The 26,602-nt window shown below is 36.3% G+C and overlaps 1 protein-coding gene across 1 annotated transcript in view; it reads left to right on the top strand.

The window, feature by feature from the left end:
• Positions 1-26,602, top strand: part of MLLT10 (MLLT10 histone lysine methyltransferase DOT1L cofactor) — a 206,377-nt gene that overhangs the window by 48,157 nt on the left and 131,618 nt on the right. Inside the window, exons 3-6 of the mRNA XM_007454170.1 lie at positions 1,622-1,731; positions 16,161-16,264; positions 19,468-19,561; positions 21,487-21,582. Of these exons, the coding sequence (XP_007454232.1) occupies positions 1,622-1,731; positions 16,161-16,264; positions 19,468-19,561; positions 21,487-21,582 (404 nt within the window). The remainder of the gene's footprint in view (positions 1-1,621; positions 1,732-16,160; positions 16,265-19,467; positions 19,562-21,486; positions 21,583-26,602) is intronic.

Here is a 26,602-nt window from a genome sequence, read left to right as displayed (position 1 = left end):
GCACAAACCCGTGTCCCCTGCATCGGCAGGCGGACTCTCAACCACTGTGCCACCAAGGAAGCCCTGTTTTTCATACTTTTGTGCTAATGTTCTGAATATTTTCTTCTGACCTATTTTGTTGTTGTCCTAATGCTGTTTTCAGCGATGTCTAAGCCATTGTTAATCCCATTTATTGATTTTATAATTTTTGTTTTTACTTCTGTAATTTTTGATTTAGAGTTTTCAGTTCTTTGAAGAAATTTTAAATTTTGTGTTGTGTGTATTTGAACATAATAACCATACTTTTTATAAATGTCTGTATCTGAAACTCCAAAATACAAATATGTTTTGATCTTCATGTTTCTGCTGGTTTTCATTCATGTTGTCTTGACTCTCATGTGTTTAGTATTTTTCATTGTGCCGAAAATGGTAATGAACTAGTATTAGAAATTATTTGTAGCCAAAGTGACATTGTTTTCCTCTAAAGAGGATGTATATTAGCTTCTGTCTGGTGTCTGGGGGCACTTGTAATTTAGGGTTATGTGAGTCAAATTTCAGAGTTTGAGATGATCAAAGCCCAGCTGCAGTCTCTGGGTGGGCCTATGTACTTTTAGTTTATTGTCATTCCTGGCTTGCAGCCCCTCAGTGTTGCAGCTGAAAGAGGGAAGGGATTTACTAGTGTTCTTCTTTTCCCTTAGTTGTCTATGGACGTAGATCCCTGTACTTTCAGGCTTCTGAGTTTGTCAGAAGTACCTTCCTCAGGCTCAGTAGTTGTGGCACGTGGGCTTAGTTGCTCCGCAGCATGTGGGATCCTCCTGGACCAGGGCTCGAACCCATGTCCCCTGCATTGGCAGGTGGATTGTTAACCACTGCACCACCAGGGAAGTCCCCAAACTTCATACTTTTATAGTGGTTCTCAGAGGAATTATTGGTCTGAATTATTCAGTTTACTCTTACGAAAAATGTCAGTGTCAGCATCTGAATTAAAAATTTCCCTTGGGGAGCTTCCCTGGTGGCGCAGTGATTGAGGTTCTGCCTGCCAATGCGGGGGACATGGGTTTGAGCCCTGGTCTGGGAGGATCCCACATGCTGCGGAGCAACTAGGCCTGTGAGCTACAACTACTGAGCCTGCGCATCTGGAGCTTGTGCTCCACAACAAGAGAGGCCGTGACAGTGAGTGCCCGCTCACCATGATGAAGAGTGGCCCCCTCTCGCCGCAACTAGATAAAGCCCTCACACAGAAACGATGGCCCAACACAGCCAAAAAAGAAAACAATAATTTCCCTTGGGGAGTTCCCTGGTGGCCCAGTGGTTAGGATTCTGGGCTTTCACTGCTGTGGCCCGGGTTCAATCCCTGGTCGGGGAACTGAGATCCATCCAGCAAGCCTTGTGGCACAGCCAAAAAAAAAAAAAAAAGTTTCCATTTATTTGTGTTACCGTGTGTATTAACTGGAGAAACGACTAAGAGTCTTATCAGTAGTGGTTTGACGATCCGTCAGTAGTGATAATTTGTTAATGTTTTTGTTGTGCATTTCCTAAAATGGACATTTAAGGGAACTGTTCATAAAGTTAATAATTTGTCTTTGAAAAAGCTTTATTGAAAAATGGAAAAATGACATTATTTTTGTTTATTTATTTTTAGGTTGGGCTCATGTGGTTTGTGCCCTGTATATTCCAGAGGTACAGTTTGCCAATGTTTCTACAATGGAACCAATTGTTTTACAGTCTGTGCCACATGATCGTTATAATAAGGTATAGTAGATATTATTTTATTGATGTTTGAATACAGTTTTTTTGTTTTAAAACTGGGAAGTGTAAAGGAATTTTTAAATTTTGTTTTATTACAGCCCTTCATTAAAAAATTTAAATTAAATACCTCCATTGATTTGGAAAAAGTGTAATTACTGTGGTAAACTACAAGTATTAAAATATGTTACTAAGGTCACAGAAGTACAAAACAAACACACAAACAAAACTATATTACCTTTTACATTAACCTAAGTATTTAAGCTTCTAACATTTTAATCTGTATAGATTTGTTCTATTTTTAAAAAGAAATATTTATTTATTATTTTGGCTGCACCAGGTCTTAGTTGTGGCACTTGGGATCTTCGTTGCAGCATGCAGGATCTTTAGCTACAGTATGCGGAATCTTATAGTTGCAGCATGTGGACTTCTTAGTTGCGGCATGCAGACTTCTTTGTTGTGGCATGTGAACTCTTAGTTGCAGCATGAATGTTTGCCTGGTTCCCCGACCAGGGATCAAACCCGAGCCCCCTGCATTGGGAGCACAGAGTCTTACCCATTGGACCACCAGGGAAGTCCTTAGATTTGTTTTTGTTTTGTTTTGTTTTGTTTTTGCGGTACGCGGGCCCCTCGCTGTTGTGGCCTCTCCCGTTGCGGAGCATAGGCTCTGGACGTGCAGGCTCAGTGGCCATGGCTCATGGGCCCAGCCGCTCCGCGGCATGTGGTATCTTCCCGAACCGGAACATGAACCCTTGTCCCCTGCATTGGCAGGCGGACTCTCAACCACTGCGCCACCAGGGAAGCCCTATTGTTGCCTTTTTTAAAAACCTTAGTTAATGTTCACGTTTTTCCTGTATCTTTTTATTAATTTAGTACATTTATATTATTGTTTCGTTCTCTTTTGCATATTATTGGATGATTTTTTTTAGTAGCCACTGTGTCTTTAAGTATAGTGTTACCATTTTTAACTGAAGGTACCTGTTGATTTATTCCATTGGTGAACAAAGTGTCACTGCAGCCAGTTCTAAGTTTTCAAAATACAAAACATTTTGTAATGTAGATCGTTAGTATTTATTTAAAAAAAATGGAAAATATGGAGAAAAAAATAGGAAAATGCGAAACAGAAATAACCTAAAATCTTTTTTGTGTGCATTTTTACATATACTATATAACTGTAAAATGTTTGGATCATAGTGCTTATACTGTTCTGTTTTTGAAACTTAATAACCCTGAACATCATTTTGTGTTAATAAATTATATTTTGTCATTATTTCTAGTGGATATTTAGCATCTAATACAAAGTATTATTCGTTTTGATAAAATATAATTTATTAGGAACGCCTTAGGAATGCTTTCTTGTTGAAGAGCCTCACTTGGTGTTTGGCATGTACATACCAGCCGAATCTCTGTGTAAAAGAGTATGAACATTTTGGAAGCTTCAGTAAATATATTGTGTGAAGTTGTTCTAGAATGTAGTTTCTCATTTAATAATCACACTAGTTATATGTGAGATTGCACATAATCTTATATCCTGTTAAATGCACTGTATGTTACCATTAAAACAGTCTTTGCTATTCTTTTTAGTGAAAAATATTACAGTGTTTGAATGATTTTCTTTGAATATTGGTAAGGTTAGATATTTTAAAGTTTTTTAAAAAGGTTATTCATGTTTGTTAATTGATCTTGAATAGCTCTTCGTTCAATTTAATATTGTAATGTTTTAATTTTTTCTTACAAAATGTTTTTTATGTTGGAGATGTTATTCTTTATTCTTATATACTTGCTGTGAATGCTTTTGCCCATAACTTAACATTTTCTTTTTAATTTTCATTATGTCTTGATGGTTTTTATTGTTGTCGGTATTCTAGCAGGTTAACTTCTTCTAGTTTGAAGTTTAAAATTTTTATGTAATTTACACAACTACTCTTTATTGTTTCTGCCTTTGTTGCCATGCAAAGAAAATCTTTCTCTACACTAATGTCTATTTTTTTTTAGTACTTTCAAAATTCATTTCTAAAAATACTTGTTTTTTTCCTTTCAATTTTGAAATAATTTCAAACTTAAATTAAGGTTGCATTAATAGTACAAAGACTTCTTCCTCTCCTAAACCATCTGAGAGTAATTTATCACATAACACCGACACCTCTGAATGCTTTAGTTTGTATTTACTATAAAGAAGGACTTTCTTCTACATGACCAGAATACAGCCAAAATCAGGAAATTAACATTTATGCATTATTACTGTCTAATCCAGAGACCCCATCATTATTTGCCTAATTTTCATTCATGTTTTCTTTTTTCCCTTTCATAGCAAAAAGATCACAGATTGCTTTTTGTCTCTTAGGTCTCCTGAATAGTAACTCAGTCTTTCTCTGACTCTCATAACTTTGATACTTCTGAATGGCATAGGCCAGTTATTTGTAGAATGGATTTTTATAATGTTTCCACATGATTAAATTCAGATTATGTGTTTTTGGCAGGAATATCACAGAAACGATGCTATGTTCTTCTCATTGCATCCTGTCAGGTGGTACATGATTTCAGCTTTTCCCATTACTGGTGATTTTACCTTGATCACTTGGTTAAGGCAGTGTCTACAAGATTTCTCCTCTGGGAGGTTAATCTTTATTCCCTTTATAATCAGTAAGCATTTTGTGGGGAAGTACTGTTTTTCTTTTTGCGGTTGATATGCGGGCCTCTCATGTTGTGGCCTCTCCCGTTGCGGAGCACAGGCTCCGGACACGCAGGCTCAGTGGCCATGGCTCACGGGCGCAGCCGCTCCATGGCATGTGGAATCTTCCCGGACTGGGGCACAAACCCGTGTCCCCTGCATCGGCAGGCGGACTCTCAACCACTGCACCACCAGGGAAGCCCAGGGAAGTACTTTTTATGTAAATATCTTGTTCCTTGTGCCTTTTACTCACTAATTTTAGCACTCATTATTGTTTCTTTGCTTAATTAATCTATTAGATTGATGGCAAGTGGTGGTTTCCTAATTCCATCTTTTACATTCATCAGGTGGCATTCCATTTTAAGGAAAAGCTTTCTCCACTCCCCAATTATTTATATTAGTATGGACTAATATTGACTTACATGTTAATATTTTATTTTAATGGGTCATTCCCCATTACTGTCACTTATTGTGATGTTCATATTGTCTCAGGGTTGGCCAGTGGGACCTCTTCATGTGGGTTCCTGTGTCTTTTGACATGCTTCTATCATTGTTTGAGCACTTCTTTACTTCTGACATGACAGTATGTTCTAGACACATCTTAAACCATTCCTTGTCTTAGCCCTAGAATAACATTTCTCCAGGGAGCCTTGATTTGTTTTAGGTGAGAATGGTATTTAGAAACCAAAGTGGACACTAGGTGTGCTCATTGTTATTAGGATGTTGCTACTTCCAGGCTCTCTCAGTGTGTATAGATGCAGAGATAAACGCACATTCACGTCTATATCTTCTTTATATTTTGAAGTTGGTGAGGTCACACAGATACTTCTGATTTAGTATATGGATTTATGTATTAAATACAAACATATCTGTATGTATTTCTGTATATGTCTGTCTTTGTATCTGTTTATTTATCGAACCATAAACTCCTAGGAATTTCTTAGTAATTTCCCTAAACCTAATCCAACAGCACAGAGTTCATTCTAATGTTTTTTTCTTTTTGTGTTATGACTCTCATGCCAGACAGTGAGAATCCTGACTCCCATTATCCTCAATATATTTATTTGATCATTCTCTCTTATATTGACAAATCTTCTGTTGCTGCCATCCCATAATACAGAGGCCCGCCTAACCATGTTCAGGCTCAGACCTCACTCTGGGTTGCTGCTGCTTCCCTGCATGTGTTCCTTTATTTTTTTAAACCATTTTGGGGGTTTGACACCCAGCTTCAGTCCAGAACTACCTCTTCTCCCCTCACTTTGCTCACTTTGCTCAGGTTCTTACAACTCACTTGGACACTACCTCCACCCCAACCCCCAACACTCTCATGAGCGCCAACACTACTGGGGCTCTGATAGTTGAGTTGGCCTGCCCCTTCCTTCCCAGGATAGATGCTAGCATGCTTGGACCCAGCTCATGGCTTTAAGACTAAAGTACTCAAGAAGTAAGGGAGGGAGTATAGAGGCAGAATGAATTCATTTAGATATAAATCTTCTATCCAGTTAGAGTTAATTTTAGAATATGGTGAGATGTATGTGTAATCTTTCCCCTCCCATGTGGTTTAGTCAACCTTTTCAACACTATTATTGAATAATCTGTGTTTTGCACAGTGATTTGAAATACTGTTTGAATCATTATTAAATTCTTGGGTATTCTTGACATTTTTTCTGTTCCATTGATGTGTCTTTCTATTCTTATTCTGGTACCGCACTGTTTTAAATTATTATGGCTTTAAATACATCTTGGTACATGGTAGAACAAATATTGTCATGTATTTCTTTCTTTAGATGAACGTTAGGAGTAACAATACAATTTTAATTTTACTGGTGCTACAGTGAAATACTATTTTGGGGAAAAATTGATCTTTTTGGAATATTGAATCTCCCCTTCCAGAAGCATGGTATATCTCTCTGTCAAATTTTTTTCCTTATATGTTTCTTGGATTCTTATGGTTGTTGGTCTGTATAGTTAACCTTAAAAAGAATAATATTCTGTTCATGAATATTCAGTATGGTTAATAGGGGACATGTAATTCTGAAATGATAGGAACAATGGGAAAATGGATTGTTGCATTCTGGAAGACATCAATCTTTTTTTTCTCTTTGGGGGGTGTGTGCGGGCGTTCCCTGACCAGGGATTGAACCTGGACCATGGCAATGAAAGCGCCAACTCCTAACCACTGGACTGCCAGGGAGCTCCCCTGGAATACAACAGTCCTTAATGAGTGGTAGTAAAGGATAATGTGGAGATTATTAATAAATGTATTGGGCACTTAAAATGGACCTGCGTTGCATTGTGCTAGACGCTAAGAGTTCAGAGTTTCATAAAATACAGGATTTATCTCCATGTGACACTTAGACAGTCAAGTAAATATATAACTACAATGTATGAAAATAATAAGGGATTATAAATAATAAAAATCTGAATAGAGTATTATGGAACATAATGAAAGGAGGGATTATTTTTGTCTAAGGAATTGAATAAGGCACACAAAGATACTATATAAGGGCTGTGCATGATAATAAGAAATTTGACCTGTGGAAGAAAGAATCAAATAATAATTCTAGACAGAGAAAGTAGCATAAATTAGGGTAATAGGTGCAAAGGGGAGGTGCTAGGCAGTTCAGAGAATAATAAATCCTGTGTGGCTGGAACATTGTAGGATTTAGAAGAAAAAAAGGAAAATTTCTAGACTATTTGTACAGTATATCCAGTTGCAGAGAATTCACTGTGTTGACTTATTTTGTTAAAATTTCCACATCATTATATATATAGTGGCCAGTTTCTGTACTATTTGTCATCAGATTCTTGTTTTTATTTTTTGACCTCTCATTTTCTGGTATCAGTTCCTTATTTCACTAACATATACATTTTGTTAATAAATGTGAGGGGCATTATTATGTTTATGTTTAATTATGTTTCAATAATTTTAATTATGTTTCAGTAATTTTTAAGAAATGGGAAGATTGGGGCAACATAGATATTTAATTATGTTTCAGTAATTTTAATTATGTTTCAATAATTTTGAAGAAATGGGAAGATTGGGGCAACATAGATATTTGGGAACTTTTTTGGGTGGTCTTGTGTTCTTTAGAGTTAAGGAAGCATTTAGTTTAGAAAGCTGCAATTTCCATAGAGAGTAGTTAGCAGATGATGGGTATATCCTGGATTTATCCTTTTGAATAGCTTTTATTTACTGAATGGCCATGAAGGAACGAGTGTTTATAAGTATAGGAAGGATCATAACAGACCAACCAAACAAACCAAAAATACTATAAAACATGGTGTCATTGAATTATAAGAGGATAACGGTAGAGGAAAACTTAGAAATTGCTAGCCCAGCTTCCCTTTATCTTTTTTCTAAAGGAATAGATGTGGAAAGCTATTAAGAATTTTTTTTTTCTTGAAGTATAGTTGATTTACAAAGTTGTGTTGGTTTCAGGTGTATAGTAAAGTGATTCAGTTATATCTATGTCTGTATACACATACATACATATATATGCTTTTTCAGATTCTTTTCTGTTATAGGTTATTACAAGATATTGAATATAGTTCCGTGTGCTATACAGTAGGTCCTTGTTGTTTACCTATTTTATATATAGTAGTGTGTATATGTTAATCCCCAATTCCAAATTTATCCCCCATGTGGGGTGTGTGTGTGTGTTTGTGTACACACACACACACACACACACACACACACACACGTTCTTTATCCATTTATATGTCGATGGTGGACATTTAGGTTGCTTCCATGTCTTGGCTATTGTAAATAGTGCTGCTTGGCTATTGTAAATATGAACAGTGGGGTGCGTGTGTCTTTTTGAGTTATAGTTTTCTCTGGATATATGCCCAGAAGTGGGATTGCTGGATCATATGTTAACTCTATTTTTAGTTTTTTAAGGAACCTCCATACTGTCCTCCATAGTGGCTGTACCAGTTTACATTCGCACCAAAAGTAAATACCTCATCTCTTGTATCTAGGCTGCTCTGTAACTTGTTTTGACTAATGAAGTGTGGTGGAAGTAACATTGTGTGACCTCTCTTTGTGGCTTGATGATCTGTTTTCTGGGCCCATTGGGGTGGCCCTGCCCCCTTCATCCTCTTCTAATGATACCTTATGTTTAGGTTGAGGGCTGGAATATTGGGTGATTTGGTGCCACAGAGGTTGGTTTCTTTCTGTGCCCTTCCTTTTACCACACTTTTGTCCCACCTGTTAGTGCTAGACTGCTGTCGTTTATTATTTGATGTTTTGGGCTTTTGATTTCTTGGTTGTTTTGGTCCAGCTTCAGTCCTTGGTGGGCTCAGTATATCTGGGCCTCAGGGTTTCACCAATTCATTGCCTCCTCCCTTTGGCACACTTTACATCTATGGAAGGACTTGGGGGGGAGACAGCTTCCTGGGGTCAGGAATTTTTCCTGCCCGTTGTTTAGAGGTAAAAGATTTTCTCCTTTGTCCTCCTAGCCATCATGGGTCTTTACTCATGCCCTGGGTGTGACAGGATTTGCTGCCAATCCCCCAGACGCTCAGGGCTTTTGAGAGTAGTGTCTGGGCAAGAGGTGGGATTTCATATCTTTGCCTCAGTGGCACCTGATCCTCTCCTTCATGCCTGCACCACCAAGGGAGATTCTGGTTGTTTTGTCTCCTTGCTTCCAGTCTTCCCCAAGAGCTACTTGTAAATCTTCATGGAGTAGAGCCTGTGAGTGAGTGTGAACTCCTGTCTGTGGTTCCAGTGGTTCTGTACTACTGCAGTAGCCCACAATCAGCCTTGAGCAATTTGTTAAAATTTTAGCTGGTTTCTTATCTGCACGTCTTCCTCCACATTTTCTTCCGTTGCTCTGTCGTTAGTGGATAGTCTGAGTGTCTTGTGGTTTTTAGGCAGCTGAAGGAGAGAGTGTGTCTGCCCTTGGATTTCAAACTATTTGGTTGCCTTTGCAGGTGCAAATCTTTCATAGTTTCAAGAAAAGTTGTGGGTTTTTAGTTTAAATGGCTTTTTCTTGATAGGTTTAGAGTGATGTTCTTTCAGCTCTCTACTTTTTAGGTAGAGTTGGAATTTGGCCCCTGAATCCTTTTGATACGAACACTGTTTCTTTTATTCAAAATATTAGGTCAAACTATGACTTTTTCCCCCCTTAAAATGAAAGCTTTCAGGCTATAAGTTTGCCTCTGAGTATAGCTTTATTCACATACTTGACATTTTATTTAGATGCGATTTTGTTGTTTGGGATCATTTTCTAAATAATCCTCAAGTTAGTTTATAATTTTTCTTCTCGATCCAATAGCTGTTTAATTGCGAAATTTAAAATTTGCAAATCAATTTTTTCCTCCTTTGATTCATGTGTCTTGGAAGCTCTTGTTGGTTGCATGTATATATGCTTATAATTGTTATATCTGTTTTATTATTATAAAATCTCTCTCAACAGTCTATTTTTCTTTTTTTTTAATAAATTTATTTATTTATAGTAGTGGCACATGGGCTTAGTTGCTCCATACCATGTGGGCTCTTCCTGGACCAGGGATTGAGCCCATGTCCCCTGCATTGACAGGCAGATTCTTAACCCCTGCGCCACCAGGGGAGTCCCTCAACAGTCTATTTTTTTGTCTGATAATAAGCCACTTGTATTTGCTTGCCTTTTGCATGGTATATCTTTTTTCATCCTTTTACTTTGAACTTACTTGTGTCTTCAGATCTAAAGTATGCATATGGAACTTTTTTTTTTTTTTTTTGTGGTACGCGGGCCTCTCACTGTTGTGGCCTCTCCCGTTGCGGAGCACAGGCTCCAGACGCGCAGGCTCAGCGGCCATGGCTCATGGGCCCAGCCACCCTGCGGCATGTGGGATCTTCCCGGACCAGGACACGAACCTTTGTCCCCTGCATCGGCAGGTGGACTCTCAACCACTGTGCTATCAGGGAAGCCCGGCACTTTTTTTTAAATTCAGTTAATCAGTCTCTGCCTTTTGATTGGATTATTTTCGTATTCAGTGCTGTTAATGTGGTTGGGTTTACATCTGCTGTTTTACTTTGTTTTCTTTTTTACTTTTTTTTATTAATAGCAATTTTTTTGTTTTTGTTTTTTTGGCTGTGCTGGGTCTTCGTTGTTGTCCGTGGGCTTTCTATAGTTGAGGCCAATAGGGGCTACTGTGTGTTGCGGTGCGTGAGATTCTCATTGCGGTGGCTTCTCTTGTTGCAGAGCGCAGGCTATAGGTGCATGAGCTTCAGTAGTTGTGGCTTGCGGGCTTCAGAGTGCAGGCTTAGTAGTTGTGGCGCACAGGCTTAGTTGCTCTGCGGCATGTGGAATCTTGCCAGAACAGGGATTGAACCTGTGTCCTCTGCATTGGCAGTCAGATTCTCAACCACTGCGCAACCAGGGAAGTCCCTTAATTTGTTTTCTTTGTCTTGTGACTACTTTGTTTTTTCTCTTTGTACACTACCTTCTTTAATGTTTATAAGTGGATGTTTTCTGGTGTACCGTTTTCATTCCTTTCATAATTTTTAAATTATATTTTCTTGGGTTATATTCTTAATGGTTGCTCTAGGGCTTACAATATTCATCTTAACTTACCAGAATCTACTTAACTCCAGTAAGATATAGAAAATTTACAGCATTCATTTTATTTCTTTCCTCTACACCTTTGTGCTATTATTATTATAGATATCATGTCTCTATATATACCACAAACCCCAAAGTAGTTAAAATTATTGCTTTATATAATCTTATATTTTTTAAAGAAGCTAAGAGATGAAGACCACAGACATATTTATAGAGTGTGTGTTTTCCTGTTTACCATTTTTATTTCTCTTCATTTCTTCCTATGGGTTCCAGTTACCATCTCGTGTTATTTCCTTACTCCAAAATAACTTTATTCCCACTCTCTTTCCTTGTGTCGTCATTGTCACATATATTACATTTCTGTATGTTATAGTCCCAAAAATACAATTTATGGACATTGTTTTATGTGATTGCTTTTTAAATTAAGAGAATGAGAAAGAAATATCTCATCATACTATCTTTTATCATTTCGTATATAATTACCTTTGTCAGAACTCTTTCTTTGTTTTTCAATTGGTCTATATATTTATTCATTTACTTTTTTTTTTGGCGTTTTGCGGGCCTCTCACTGTTGTGGCCTCTCCTGTTGCGGAGCACAGGCTCCGGACGCGCAGGCTCAGTGGCCATGGCTCATGGGCCCAGCCACTCCACGGCACGTGGGATCTTCCCGGACTGGGGCACAAACTCGTGTCCCCTGCATCGGCAGGTGGACTCTCAACCACTGAGCCACCAGGGAAGCCCTATATATTTATTTTTTAAAATTTCAGCTTTATTGAGGAACTCTTTGTTTTTTTGTGTGGATTGCAATTACTGTCTAGTGTCACTTAATTTTAGCCTAAGGAATTTCTTTTTGTAGTTCTTGTTAGTGAGGTTTGGAACAACGAAGTATCCTAGTTTTTTTGGGTCTGAGAATGTTATTTTGCCATTATTTCTGCAATATAGCTCTTCTGGATATAGGATTCTTGGCTAATAGTTTTGTTCTTTCAGCATTTTGAATGTTATTCCACTGCTTTCTGTCCCCTATTTTATTCCTAATGAAACCTCAGGTTTACTTGTATTTGGTGATCCATTTCCCTCATTTCACTTTTGAGATTTTCTCTTTATTTTGCCTTTCAGCATTTTGAGTGTCCATCTGTTTGTGTTTATCCTATATGGAGTTTGTTGAGCTTTTTGGATGTGTAGGTTATTGTTTTTCATCACATTTGGGAAGTTTTCAGCCATTATTTCTTCAGGTACAGTTTCTATCCTTTTCTCTCCTCTCCTGATTTTCTCATTACACATCTGTTAATGTAGTTAATGGCATACCACGTTTCTCTGAAACTGTTCTTTAGGTAGTATAATCTAAAAAATCTGTTCCTTAGATTGTAAAATCTCTATTGATCTATTTTTAAAGTTCATTCTTGCCCTACTGCCAACTCAAATCTGCTGTTGAGCCCTTTTAGTGAGGGTTTTTTTTTTTTTTTTTTGCTGTACGTGGGCCTCTCACTGTTGCGGCCTCTCCCGTTGCGGAGCACAGACTCCGGTCGCGCAGGCTCGATGGCCATGGCTTGCGGGCCTAGCCGCTCCGCGGCATGTGGGATCTTCCCAGACCAGGGCACGAACCCGTGTCCCCTGCATTGGCAGGCGGACTCTCACTCACTAAAAGGGGGAAGCCCCCCTTTTAGTAGGGGGAAGCCCCCCTTTTAGTGAATTTTAAAATTGAGAATTTCTGTTTGGTTGGTTTTGGTCTCCTAAGTCCAACATCTTGATTCCCCGCAAAGATAGTTATCAATGCCTGCTTATTTTTTTTCTCTTATGAATGGGTCATACTTTTCTCTTTCTTTGCATGTCTTATAATTTTTTGTTGAAAATTAGACATTTTATTTAATTTATTTTTTTGGCTGCGTCGGGTCTTAGTTGCAGCACACGGGATCTTTGTGGGGGCATGTGGGATCTTTTTCATTAAGGCACGTGGTCTGCTCAGGTTTCTCACTAGTTGCGGCACGCAGGCTTGTCTTTAATTGTGGCGTGCCGGTTTTTTTTTTTTTTCTTTCTCTCTATCTAGTTGTGATGCGTGTGCTCTGTAGTTTGCAGCACATGGGCTCTCGTTGAGGCACGTGAGCTCAATAGCTGTGGCATGTGGGCTTAATTGCCCTGCGACATGTGGGGTCTTAGTTCTTCTACCAGGGATCGAACCCACGTCCCCTGCATTGGAATACGGTTTCTTTACCACTGGACCACCAGGGAAGTCCCTAAAAATTAGACATTTTAGATAGTAGCCCCTCTAGAGAATGAGTCTTCCCTCTCCTTGTAGAGACAGAACCTCTGCACTGGTGCTCTGGAGCTGGGGATGGTGACAGCACTTTGCTTCTCCTGAAGAGGCACGTGTACTCTGACAGGGTGCTGTAAGGAGGGAAGGGTATAGTAGCCCAGCTTATCCCTCCTAGCATGGAACTTCCATTCTGCTAGCAAGCTGGGGAAGGAATGATAGGGCCCCAGGAATCTTGGCCTGTTTTTAGGGTGGGAGGCTACGAGTGGGAGCTACCAGGATGAGTAGTAGTATGAGAGTCACTGGAGACCTGGCCCTCCTCGGGTAAAATTGTAGCCTTAGACTAGGATCTGTGGAGAGAGGGAGCCCTCATCTTCTTGACAGCGCCACCCAGAAAGGAACTTCCATCATAGGAAGCAGTATGTGGGGGTGGGGGTGGTGATGGGGGCAGATCATGGCTCAAATGCCACCGGCTCTCACTGTTCTTATTGAGATTTAATAGATTGTCTTGGGTAGAATATTCTACTTTCTGCATGTCTTCAGGACAATTTTCAGAGACTTTATTATTTTTCTTTATTGAAGTATAATTGATATATAGTACCATATAAGTTACAGATTTTCAATATAGTAACTCATAATTCTTAAAGGTTATATTCCATTTATAGTTATTATGAAATATTGGCTATATTCCCTGTATACCATATATCCTTGTAGCTTATTCTATACAGAGACTTTAAGTGGTTCTTTTTCACCTATGAAATGGTTAATTTACTGAGGAGAGGATCCATGGACCTCTTCACTCTGCTATTTCAGAAGTCTGGAAGGCCTAACTTCTTTAAAAAAAAAAATCTGTCATAATTTTAGTTTTATTGAGTGGTCAAATGATGGTGTCTTTTCACTGTCAGCTCTGTTGGAAGTTACTGAGATATTCTTTGAGGCCTATTTGCATATTTTCCCTGAATTTTGCCATTTAAAATGTTACTGTTTCGGGACTTCTGTGGTGGTGCAGTGGTTGGGAGTCTGCCTGCCAATGCAGGGGACACGGGTTCGAGCCCTGGTCCGGGAAGATCCCCCATGCCGTGGAGCAGCTAAGCCCACGTGCCACAAGTGCTGAGCCTACGCTCTAGAGTCCATGAGCCACAACTGCTGAGCCTGCGTGCCACAACTGCTGAAGCCCATGCACCTAGAGCCCGTGCTCCTCAACAAGAGAAGCCACTGCAATGAGAAGCCTGTGCACCACCATGAAGGGTAACCCCCGCTCACCGCAACTAGAGAAAGTCCGCACGCAGCACCAAAGACCCAGTGCAGCTAAAAATTAAATAAATAAATTAAAAAAAAAGTTACTCTTTCAATCTGCTCTGTACTTTTCTTTTTAAAATTTTATTGATCATTTATAGGCTAAGAGATGTATGTTAAATGCTTCTGTTGTAATTGTTTGATATTGCCTTCTGGTAATTTGAACAGTTAGAGATGCTCTTTTTAAAAATTAATTAATTAATTTGGCTGCATCAGGTCTAAGTTGCGGCATGTGGGATCTTTTGTTGCGGTGAGTGGGCTTCTCTCTAGTGTGGCACGTGGACTCTAGAGTGCATGGGCTCAGTAGTTGCAGCATGTGGGCTTAGTTTTGTTGCAGCGAGCGGGCTCTTCGTTGCAATGTTTGGGCTTCTCTCTAGTTGTGGCGTGCAGGCTTCTCTCTAGTTATGGCGCAGGCTGTAGAGCGTGCAGGCTCAATAGCTGTGGCACGTGTGCTTAGTTGCCCCGTGGCACATGGGATCTTAGTTCCCCAAGCAGGGATCAAACTCACGTCGCCTGCATTGGAAGGTAGATTCTCAGCCACTGGACCACCAGGGAGGTCTCTAGAGATGCTCTTATTCAGTGTGTCTAGGTTAGTTTTGTTGTAACTAAGGATTTTACTTCTTAGAGAGATAAAATAATTTTGTAATTCAGTTCAGTCTGAATCCATGTCTTTCAGCAGAGGAGTTGAAATTCATTTACCTGACTTTACTATATATTACTCTTCTTTTGAAACTGTGTTCTTATCAATATTGTTGAATGGTGTTATTTGGCACCACAGTGCATAGTGGGGGAAACTTCTCCAAATTTAAAAATACATGTGGTCCTATTGAAGTTTGCTAGGTTATACCTTGTTACTGTTCAGAAATTGGTTTCTTTTTAAATTGTATCATCTGAGTATATGTAGTTAGGCATTAATTTTTGTATACTTAGCTTACAGTCAGTTGATAATTTTATTCATTATACACTTGTAGATTGCCATGTTTATAATTTAGTCTTTCATGAAAATTGGTACTGTCTATCAGCTATTTTCAACTGGGAGAAGGGCCAGATGGATGTCAAAGTTGCTGGCAGTGTTCATTGGCCAATACCTCTTGGGGATATCTCTGATCTCCTAAAGTGTCTTCTCCCAGGCCTATTTTGTCAGGTTGGCAGGGCTGATTGATACGTCATGTGGGATTCTTGTGGACAGTTGGAATGACCTAAACCTTGCCCACTCATTTAGGACTGTCCTTCACCTCTAAGTCCCAACTCCCTGTATCAACCTCCTTTATTTATGCTTATTTCCAGCAGAAAAGAAAGCAAACCTCTTTTTACACCTTTGTTACAGGAATCAGTTAAATATTGGTGAGGAGGAATATATTAATACTGAGGTGGGGTAGGCTATGTCCTGCCCCCTGGCCTCAGTTCCTGTGAAGATTCTTCTTATCTTGTGGGGTTTTTGAGTCTAAGGAAACATTGCCTTGTGAAATCGTACTAGGACTGTTTATGTCTGTATTGATGTTTTCATGTTTGGAAAAATTACAGTCAGAAAAAAAATGAATTCATGATTTGGAGTAGGTTAGATAGTAAACCTGATCTTGACTTCTGAAGATAACTATAAAATCCATATTTGTGTCAAGCACTCGTAAAGTTTTTGTTTTCTTTTCAATTTGTTTTGTTTCTTGACCCTAAGACTTGCTACATTTGTGATGAACAAGGAAGAGAAAGCAAAGCAGCCACTGGTGCTTGCATGACATGTAATAAACATGGATGTCGACAGGCTTTCCATGTGACATGGTAAGTATGTTTCTGTCATTGTACAGAAGTTAAATTGGGAATACCTTGTAAGTTAAAAACTTAGGTACCCAAATATTATTAAAGTAAATTTTGTTGGGATAGTGTCTATGTTTATATTTACTGTAATAAAGATAATTCTAATAATTGAGTGTATTTACCAGAGTCCAGTAGGTGGACCCTGGTTCTAGTGTTTTATTCAGTTACATTTTGTTTAAAATACTTCTGTTGGTTACCTACCCTTGGATTTGTCATTAGGATTAAAAGAGCTGATGTAGATAAATTTAGTGCAGTACCTGAAATACTAGTAAGGATTTAATGAATGATAGCCTTTTTTCACTGTCTGTGTTTCAAGAGGGGAAAAAAAGCAATCGCCATCATTCTCAGTATTATAGTGGCTGTTCCTTAAAAAGTTACTTAAATGTTTTTTTAAATAACATTCTAGTTTTATTTTGTTCATGTTTCTTTTCAGTTTTTATCCATGTACCTATTTGTTGCATAATTTTTTAAAATCACAGTTTAAATGTAACATTGTTTTTTAATAATTTTTTCACCAAAAATTTTGGTAAGATGATATAGTCCACTAGCAACATGGAAATGGCTGCATTATATCCTATCAAATGTTAGTATTTTATTTAATGTTTCACCAATTTGAGACACATTGTTTCCAAATTGTTTTATAATATGTGGTGCTGTAAAGAACATTTTGTGCATTCAACAAACATAAATGTAATTTCCTTAGAATAGTAACTAATGATAATTAATAGCTGTTATGTATTGAGTATTTACTATGAAGTGGGCACAGTTCCATGGAGTCGGATTTCAGGGCAAAAATTGTGAACATTATTATTGTTCTTAACACGTGTTACTAAATTTTTGGAGGCAGTGTAAATTGATACTAAAACTTGTACTCATATGTTTTTTTGAGCATAAAATTTCAAAAGCATAAATTATCCTAAAACAAAACATTCAACGTAATAGACAACAATTAAAACTAAAAGTTTGGCGAGACTTCCCTGGTAGTCCAGTGGTTAGGACTCCACGCTTCCACTGCAAGGGGCACGGATTCGATCCCTGGTTGGGGAATTAAGATCCCACATGCTGTGTGGCCAAAAAAATATAAATAAAATAAAAAATAAAAGTTTGGGAATAACTCATATAGTTATTAATTTTAAAAATCAGTCTATATTTATCAGCCAGTATAGGAACAGGCTTGATTTCTTGAGCTTTTAGTATGTGGATTTATGAAGTCCATTTTAGATTACTTTTGGGGAATGGAAAATATATATTTTTTAATATTATTCTTTTGGCTGTGCTGTGTCTTAGTTGCGGTATGCGGGATCTTCATTGCAGCCTGCTGGATCTTTAGTTGTGGCATGCAAGATCTTTTAGTTGTGGTTTGCGGGATCTTTAGTTGTGGCATGTGGGATGTAAATCCCCACCAGGGATTGAACCTGGGCCCCCTGCGTTGGAAGCATGGAGTCTTAGCCACTGGACCACCAGAGAAGTCCCATGGAAAAGATTTTTGTTTCTTTTAAATTCTCTTAATTGAAAAATGGACAGAAGACCTAAAGAGACATTTCTTCAAAGAAGAAGTACAGGTGGCCACTAAGTACGTGAAAAGATGCTCAAATCACTAATTATTAGAGAAATGCAAATCAAAATTACAATGAGGTGCCACCTCACACCAGTCAGAATGGCCATCATTAAAAAGTCTACAAATAACAAATGCTGGAGGGGGTGTAGAGGAAAGGGAACCCTCCTACACTGTTGGTGGGAATGTAAGTTGGTACAGCCACTGTGGAAAACAGTATAGAGGTTCCTCAGAAAACTAAAACTAGAATTACCATATGATCCAGCATTCCCACTCCTGAGAATATATCCAGACAAAAGTGTATAATTCAAAAATATACATGCACCCCTACGTTCATAGCAGCACTAGTCACAATAGCCAAGACATGGAAACACCCTAAATGTCCATCGACAGATGAATGGATAAAGAAGATGTGGTGTATATATACACAAACACACACACAGTGGAATACTACTCAGCCATAAAAAGGAATGAAAGAATGCCATTTGCAGCAACATGGATGCAACTAGAGATTATCATACTAAGCAAAGTAATTCAGAAAGAAGAAGACAAATACCATATGATATCACTTATATGTAGAATCTAAAACATGACACAAATGAACCTATCAATGAAACAGAAACAGAATCAGGGACATAGATAATAGACTGGTGGTTTCCAAGGGGGAGGGGGATGGATTGGGAGTTTGGGATTAGCAGATGCAAGCTGGTATATATGGAATGGATAAACAACAAGGTCTTACTGTATAGCACAGGGAACTATATTCAGTATCCTGTAATAAACCATAGTGCAAAAGGATGTACATATATGTATAACTGAGTCACTTTGCTGTAGTACCTCAGTAATTAGCACATTGTAATTCAGCTATACCTCAATAAAAAATAAAAAGAATTCTCTTAATATTGTATTTAAATTTCCAAAGATGAAAGACCTTTTTTGGGTATGAGATACATACTAGTAGTTTAATTTTGGAATGTTAAAAGTGGAAGGTCAAATTGACAAGATAATGATTCTAAACTTTAGCACTTCGTGTTTTTTAAAAATATGAATATCATAGCTTTAGGTTTCAGTTCCATTTCTTCCATTGTTTTTGACTAGAAAAACACAGCTTACATTTCTCTTACCTACTGTACTGTGGTATGACTTGAAGCATTTTCCTTCTAACAGTATGTAATCTGCATCATATGTCATGTCAGCCCTTTAGACTCCTGGCCTTTCCAGTTGTACCTGTGATACAGATTGAAAAAGTAAAATGAAGTGTTAAGTTTGGGGTGTGGAGATATCTTAAAAGAAATTTAATGTCTGCTTGGTGACATAAAACGTGAATAAATCTTCATCCTTGTTAGAGATAGATAAAAAGTTTATTTTAAACCATGTATATAACTTTAAAAATATATCAGTCATAGGATGGGATGAAATGTTCTTGGTCTCAGCTAGAATAAAGCCTTTTATTTTCCCTTTTTCTCATAGGCGATGTAAGGTTTTCTTATAAACCCTACATGCTTGGAAGTGAATTTTAAGTTTTATATATATCTATATATATAATATATAGATATATATATACACACACCATGGTTTGAAATTTTGTTGATATACTTGGCTTTTTTTTCAGTGCTCAGTTTGCAGGACTACTTTGTGAAGAAGAAGGTAATGGTGCAGATAACGTCCAATACTGTGGCTACTGTAAATACCATTTCAGTAAGCTGGTAAGAATTTGTCTTGAATTTAATTTTAAAATGATAATAATTAGTTTTGACAAAAGAGTTGAGTCTTTTATAGAAAAGGCATAATAGCCATTACTTTTTTTGGTTGTTTGTGCTTCAGATTAAGTTTGCTTAGCGTGTTCTTTGTTGGGAATTAAAAGCTCTAGTAATTTTAAAAGATTTTGCTTTGCTTGGGTTCATTTATAAAGGTGAATATTCTAAAATAGTCTACTTTAGAATATATATTAATAGTTAATAGTAAATGTTGCTATACATTTAGTAGAAAATACAAATGTGTAAAGAACTCTTTGTAACTTACCACCATTTTCAGTTAATTTAATTTTTGATGTTTATGTATTTTGTGATTCTCTATCACTTGTTTCTCATCTTTTTGCTTTATTACTATTACCCATTTTATTATTTATTTTCATTTTTATTTACTTGGAGATAGTAAGCCTGAAACAAGGCTCTTTTGTAACTTCTTGGTTAAAGATTTTGAGAAAAATATATTTAAATACAACTTTGGAAATATTTTAGATTTGATCACTCTTTACTGTCACATAGTAGCATGGATGAGTTAGTATTATTTGATTAACCATTACGTATTTTGTGTCCATGTTCCTTTGACAGATCAATATTTCCTTAATGCCCCATTGTCTATTTCTCAGTCTTTAGTGGTATCAGATTTGTATACTGAAAATATAAGGCTTCTTTGTTTTTCTTTAGTGTCTCATTGTTATTTTTTATTGTTATCTCTCCCCTGTGAATAGGGCTATTTCTTTCTTTTTTAAAAATAAATAATATCATTAGGGGCCCCTTTCTTAAGAAATGAGCAGCTCATGACTCCAGTATTCTGGTTCATGCATATGAAATATTTAAGATTGTACATATATATTGTTTAATATTGAAGACTTTGATTTATTTTAATGACTGTCAAAGAACATTGAAGTGTTCTAAGAGAAATCTTGAGATAGTAAAATTGGAAATTTGCTTTAAAACCACATTGGAATGTTCATTTTCTAAATCAGAGATGATATAGATAAAATATAGAAATAATGAAAGTGGATTTTGACCTTTGCGTAAATAGAATTTTTTCATTGTTACTTATTAATATGCTGTTATCCCATTTGGTGGTTGGGGGAAGAAATCTGTTTAATAATTTAATAAGATTGTATAAGATCTATGTTTGCATGGAATTTGATCATCTTTTATAGTCACTTTTATCTAGTTTAAACTAATTAGTTATGGTACCACCAAATTTTAACACCTCCAGTAACTCTGTCATACTTTAGTATGAATCTGTGTAAGTATTTTAAATAGAAATGTGTAATAGTTTTAGTAATGCTTTGAAAAATGCATGGGTCTAATGCTGACATTTCCTTTCATTTTTTTTTTTTTTCTGTATGAACCGCAGAGACAAATTTTTAGAAACTCGTATGCCCTAATACTGAACGTATGAGATTAAAAGGCTTCTTGCTTTTCCTAGTGGCATAAAGTAACTCTTCAGATATTTTCTTTTCTTTTCTTCTAGTCTTGGCATCCTTTTTCAATATGGCATTCTCTATTTTTGGTTGAAACATCTTTAGTTTTTTAAACCGGACGTTGAAAACTATAGTTGATCTCTTTAATGAGGTGGTTTTGTAATAAAATGACAAATAAGTTATTGCTTGTTTGAAAATGTAGTCTTTTTTCACACTTTTTAATAAACGTACAAAAACATGGCATTAATCTTAGATTTAGGGTTAGATTTTCCTTTATAATGCAATATATAATATATGGATGGTGTCTGGAGTATACAGTTTGAAATAGACTTTTTTTTCCTTCAGTAGACATTTTATAGTACTTCACACTTGAATTGGTTTAAACCTAACAAAAGATTTCAAATTTTATATACATATACCTATATGTATACATATTTTCTTTTTTAGAAAAAGAGCAAACGGGGATGTAATAGGTCATATGATCAAAGTTTAAGTGATTCTTCCTCTCACTCTCAGGATAAACATCATGAGAAAGAGAAAAAAGTAAGTGGATTTGTTGTTGCTAAATATGTAGCACATCTACTTAATAGATTTTTTTCCCGTTTTTAGATAAAATTAAGTTTCTTGATAGCTGAATGAAAACATTGAAATACTGAAAAATTTTGGCTAATACAGAGTATTAAGTCAAAGAGTAGGTTTAAAATAATATGCCATATTTGTGAATATGGTTGTACCCATTTCAACTGAAAATTTGAAATATTGAAAACTTTATTGAAGGCATGTGAGGGATTTCTTGCATGTGTTATTACTCTGGTCATCTTTTGAAATCTTTGGGTAACTTTAGCAATAATGGTTTGTTGCTAGATATTATTAACTGATTATTTCACATGTAAGTAAAAATCTCATCAGCCTTTTCCCTTTATAATATAGAACAATTTTGAAGTTCTGTATATTCTTGACTGTTATTTTTTCCCCAGTGGTACTAATGGTTTATTATTTTTTTAATGACCAAATGTCATACCATTTGTTTGAGAATATTCTGTCTTAATTAAAACACTAAAAGCTTGCCTAATACTAATCTGTCTTCTTCTGACTTACCTGTTTTCTGCTTACATTTTTACTTATTGTAAAGGATATGAGTAATTTTTAGTAAACTAATGATAAGTACTGTAGAATCATTCATAGGACATATTGCCCACATAGGAAAAGGATACTGCTATGGATTGTTTTCAACAAAGTGGAGATACAAAGGACTTCTTCAGTTAGGAAAGAATATTACTTTTAAACAGTTGGTATAAACTAGTTTGGAAGATATTTCTACAGATTGTGTGAAAAACTAAATCACTTAACATTTTCATGTTTGTAAATACTTAGGAATTTGGTTAGAATTTGTTTCTTTTTTCAAGGTAAACATTTTGAAAGCTTAAATTTTTTGTTTTGAGATTAATTTTCCAATTATTAGTGAATAATAATTATAACTTTATATTCTCCTTCAGTACATTTGTTAGGTTTATATATTTTTGGTAGATCTTAGGCAACAAGTACACATATTCATTTTGAGTTCTTTAACGAGGTGCTTTTGTGATAGTGACAATAGTAGGGTTTGATTTTGCTGTTTATTGTTGCTTGTGTTGCTCATGGAAAAATGGCAGATTTGGTTTAATTGGCAGTTTTTGTAACAAGCATTGTGAGATTTTATTTAAACTTTTTAATCATGATTGAGGAAGTCTTAGGTAGGGCTTATTATAAATTGTGAAAAGGGAAGTCATATACCAATGATGTTCTTATATTCTGCCATTTCATGAGGATTATCTGTTTAAAGAAGTATTTGCTGTATGACCATATTTATCTTAATCTATGCCCTGTCATGTTATTTTTAATGGACAATTACTAAATGTAGTACAGTGTTTAATAAATACAGTACTGGTGACTATATTTATTTATTAATCTTTTTTTCCTTCTAGGAATGAATTAAAGTTTTCATTTTATGAGTTTTTGCAGTCGTTGAATACTGTATTAAAAAGCAATGTATTAAGTTAGTCAAACTTGTTTAACTTTAAATTCTAGCTGTTGGTATTTTCATTAGTATATAAATACTATTTGAATTTTACTTTTAGCGCGTATAAGTTTAGTACAACTTGATTTTGTTGTCAGACTTAAAATCAGTTTGTGCATTTTATTTTCTGATAATTAAGATTTTCTGATAATCTATAAAGGCTGTGAGATAAACATACTATAAATTTATTATTATTGTTAGACTTGTTTGCTTGCCTTAGGAATATTCGGGGAGGGACTTTTTTATTATGGTATGATGTTAAGTGATGACGTAGCTGTAGAGATAGGGTGTTACAGACTGTCTTTCTCTTCATCCCTCCTTACCTCTTTTAAGACTTTAACATCTAATAGGGTTGTCTTGAAAATATGCATATCGTGTTATAAAATGTTTTTGACAAGTAGTACTTATAATCTATTTGGATTTTACTAATTTAAAATACTATATATTATGAACTAAAATTTGGTGATATTGTTCATAAGATATGTTAGAATCATGTTCCCTGTGAATTCTTTTATCTGTGTTCATTCTGTCACGTTTATTAAGTTATAAATAAGTGATAAAGAATATTTAATACTAAATATTGTATTATCTAACTCACTTATTTTTAAATGAAATCAACTTATAAGTTAACTTTTTATATATAACTATAAGAAAATTAAAAAAATATTGGGCTGGCCAAAAAGTTCGTTCGGGTTTTCTGTACGCTACAAAAACCAGAATGAACTTTTTGGCCAACCCAATACTTAGCCTTTGCTTTTCAGAGAATTTCTCTGTGGCCCAAGATATATTATTACTGGTTAGATATTAACTGTGAAATGCCAGCAAGGAGAGAGGAAAAGCTAATGGTGAGATATACCTTTGAATTAGAGACAGTTTCTCTAAAAATTGGCATATATATTTTTAAAAGAATCAAAGTACATGTTTGAAATGAATGAAAAGCTATACATATTATAGGAGGGGCTTAATTCATTCATGAAATAGTTTGGATCATGATCATTACTGTTTAAGAAGAATATCTTCTAAGACTATTAATGTCAATTAATGCTCATTGTAAAATAGAATTTTTTTTTTAAACCTAGTGTTTTTGTGTTTACAGAAGCACTGCCATACGGTGAGATGTGGGCAAAAGTTAGGAAATGGAGGTGCATATCAGACTTGGAGACATGCCATTGTTTTGTGAGGCTCCGAGCTTCAGAAAGGATTTTTTTTCTAAAGGCTAAGTTGGAGGTCATCATTTAGAAATCAGTGGTTATTTTTTGCATTGAGATAATCTGTACCAGTTCATTTGATCCTCACTTTATCCTCTTCCCACTCATCAATGTTAACTTATATTGTATCAGTAGTATAGTATTATGCTAGACTAGACTTACAGTACTTTACAACCACATTAACATTAGTGGCAGTGTATCTTATGGAAATTTACTCAGTTCCAAATAGGTATGACAGAAATTCAGCTGTCCCCTACTACAATTAGAGGGATTTATCTCCCATCCTGTACTCCACCCCCTTACTTGCCCTTGGTTCCATTCTGTTATTAATAACTGGCAACAGATGAAGGAGTTATTGCTAGTATAAATACTTTTTAGGGTGCTTTGGGAGGTTGGGGGAGATAGGCTTTTTGGGTAGTGTTTTGTCAACCTCAGGGAATTGACTGGACTTCCCTTTTGTTTAGGACTGTTCATCTCTTCGAAGAGAACTGGGCTACTTCTTTGGTCCTTGGAGGAATAAAACTCTCAATCACAGAGCTGTCATTACTTCTCTGTATTTTTGGTTTTTTTTTAAGTTTTCAGTTTGAGAGTCACCCGTTACACACACACACACACTTTTTGTCCTTCCCTTTGGAAATCTTCCACTCAGGTTAAAGCTTTAAGCTTCTACGTGTGCAAAGAGTTAAGAGAGGGGAGAGGGCAGGGCTTTGCAGGAACAGTAATTTAGAATGTTTGGAGTGTGTGTTTGGTGGGGCCGAAGAATGACGGGAGATGAGACTATTTAATTAAGAAAGTCATTTCCACAGAAGTAGAGAACAAACGTATGGACACCACAGCGGGGATGAACTGGGAGTATATGGCAGTGCTTCTGTAAACACAAAAACACTAGACTTAAAAAAAAAATTCTATTTTACAATGAGCATTAATTGACATTAATAGTCTTAGAGACTAGTCTTTCTCTATACTGCTTTTTACTATAAATAGCAAAAAGACTGCACTTTCAACATATTACACTAATATGTATAAAATAGATAACTAACGAAAACCTGCTGTGTAGCACAGGGAACTACACTTTGCTGTACAGTAGAAACTAACACAACACTGTAAAACAACTATACCCCAATTAAAAAAAAATGGTGTCATTTCATGAATAGTTTTATAAGTAATGCTAGTTTTACCCTTCATCCTGGGGTGTTGGGCAGCCAGCCAGAAGGATTAACATCTTTTTTTAACTTTTGATTTTGCAGTAATTTTAGACTTGCGGGAAAAGTTGCAAAAATACTACACATTATTTCTCTGCACCATTCACCCAGACTCCCAAGATGTTAGCATTTCATCCTGTTAGCTTTATCATGTCCTCCCTTCCTCTCCCGCCTTTGCCCTCTTTCACTCACTTTTCTATGTATAATCTTTTTTTCTGAACTTGAGACAGTAAATTATAATGCCCTGTTAGCCTAAGTCCTTTAATGTGTAGTTTTAATAAAAGGGGAAATTTCCTACATGATTACAGTACAGTGATCAAAGGCAGTAAATTAACATTGTTGCAGGACTATTAGATCTATAGATCCTATTTGAATTCCACCCACTAATGTCCTCCATACTAAAAGAGGGAGACTTTTTTTTTTCTGGTTCAGAATCCAATCCAGGATCACACGTTGCAGTCAGTTGTCCTGTCTCTTAGTTTTTCCCAGTCTGGAATATTTCCTCATTCTTTCTTTGTCTTTCCTGACCCTGACACCTGACATTGTTTCAGGTTCTCTGAGGTTCACTAAATCTTAACAGTGGATTTTACAGTCATACCCTTGCTTTGCTCTCATATAGTGGTTTTCTGACAGTAGCCTAGATTTTATGTTTTTCTGGAAGCTAGTCCTTACTTTAGCATTGTTTGCTGTCTGGAAAGACTGGCAACTTATAAAACTAGCAGGTCTTTGTTCCTTTTTTGTCAGTGGTTTTCCTAGTTTAGTCTATCTCTGTACTGCTTTTTACTATAAATAGCCGAAAGACTGCACTTTCAACATATTACCTAGAAAATCTCCTTGTTAAATCATACAATACATTGAGTACACTTTCTCTTTTCTATGTTACCATGGGCATAATGTTGCTAAATGTTGTTACTACATAACAAGAACCCCCTTTCCTCTAATTTTCAAGTACATTTTTTTCTCTTTTAAGCCCTCCTTAGCAGCCTCTTGAAAGGCTAGGAATAGTCTCTTCCATGCTCCTTAGGCTTTCACGCATCTTCTCCTAAAAGTCCTTCCAGCTCCTGCCCACTGAGAAATAGGGCAATACCTGGAGGAAT

The sequence above is a fragment of the Lipotes vexillifer genome, unplaced genomic scaffold (genome assembly GCF_000442215.2).
Source record: "Lipotes vexillifer unplaced genomic scaffold, Lipotes_vexillifer_v1.1 scaffold316, whole genome shotgun sequence".
NCBI lineage: Eukaryota > Metazoa > Chordata > Mammalia > Artiodactyla > Lipotidae > Lipotes > Lipotes vexillifer.
This window is presented reverse-complemented; position numbering and strand designations above follow the sequence as displayed.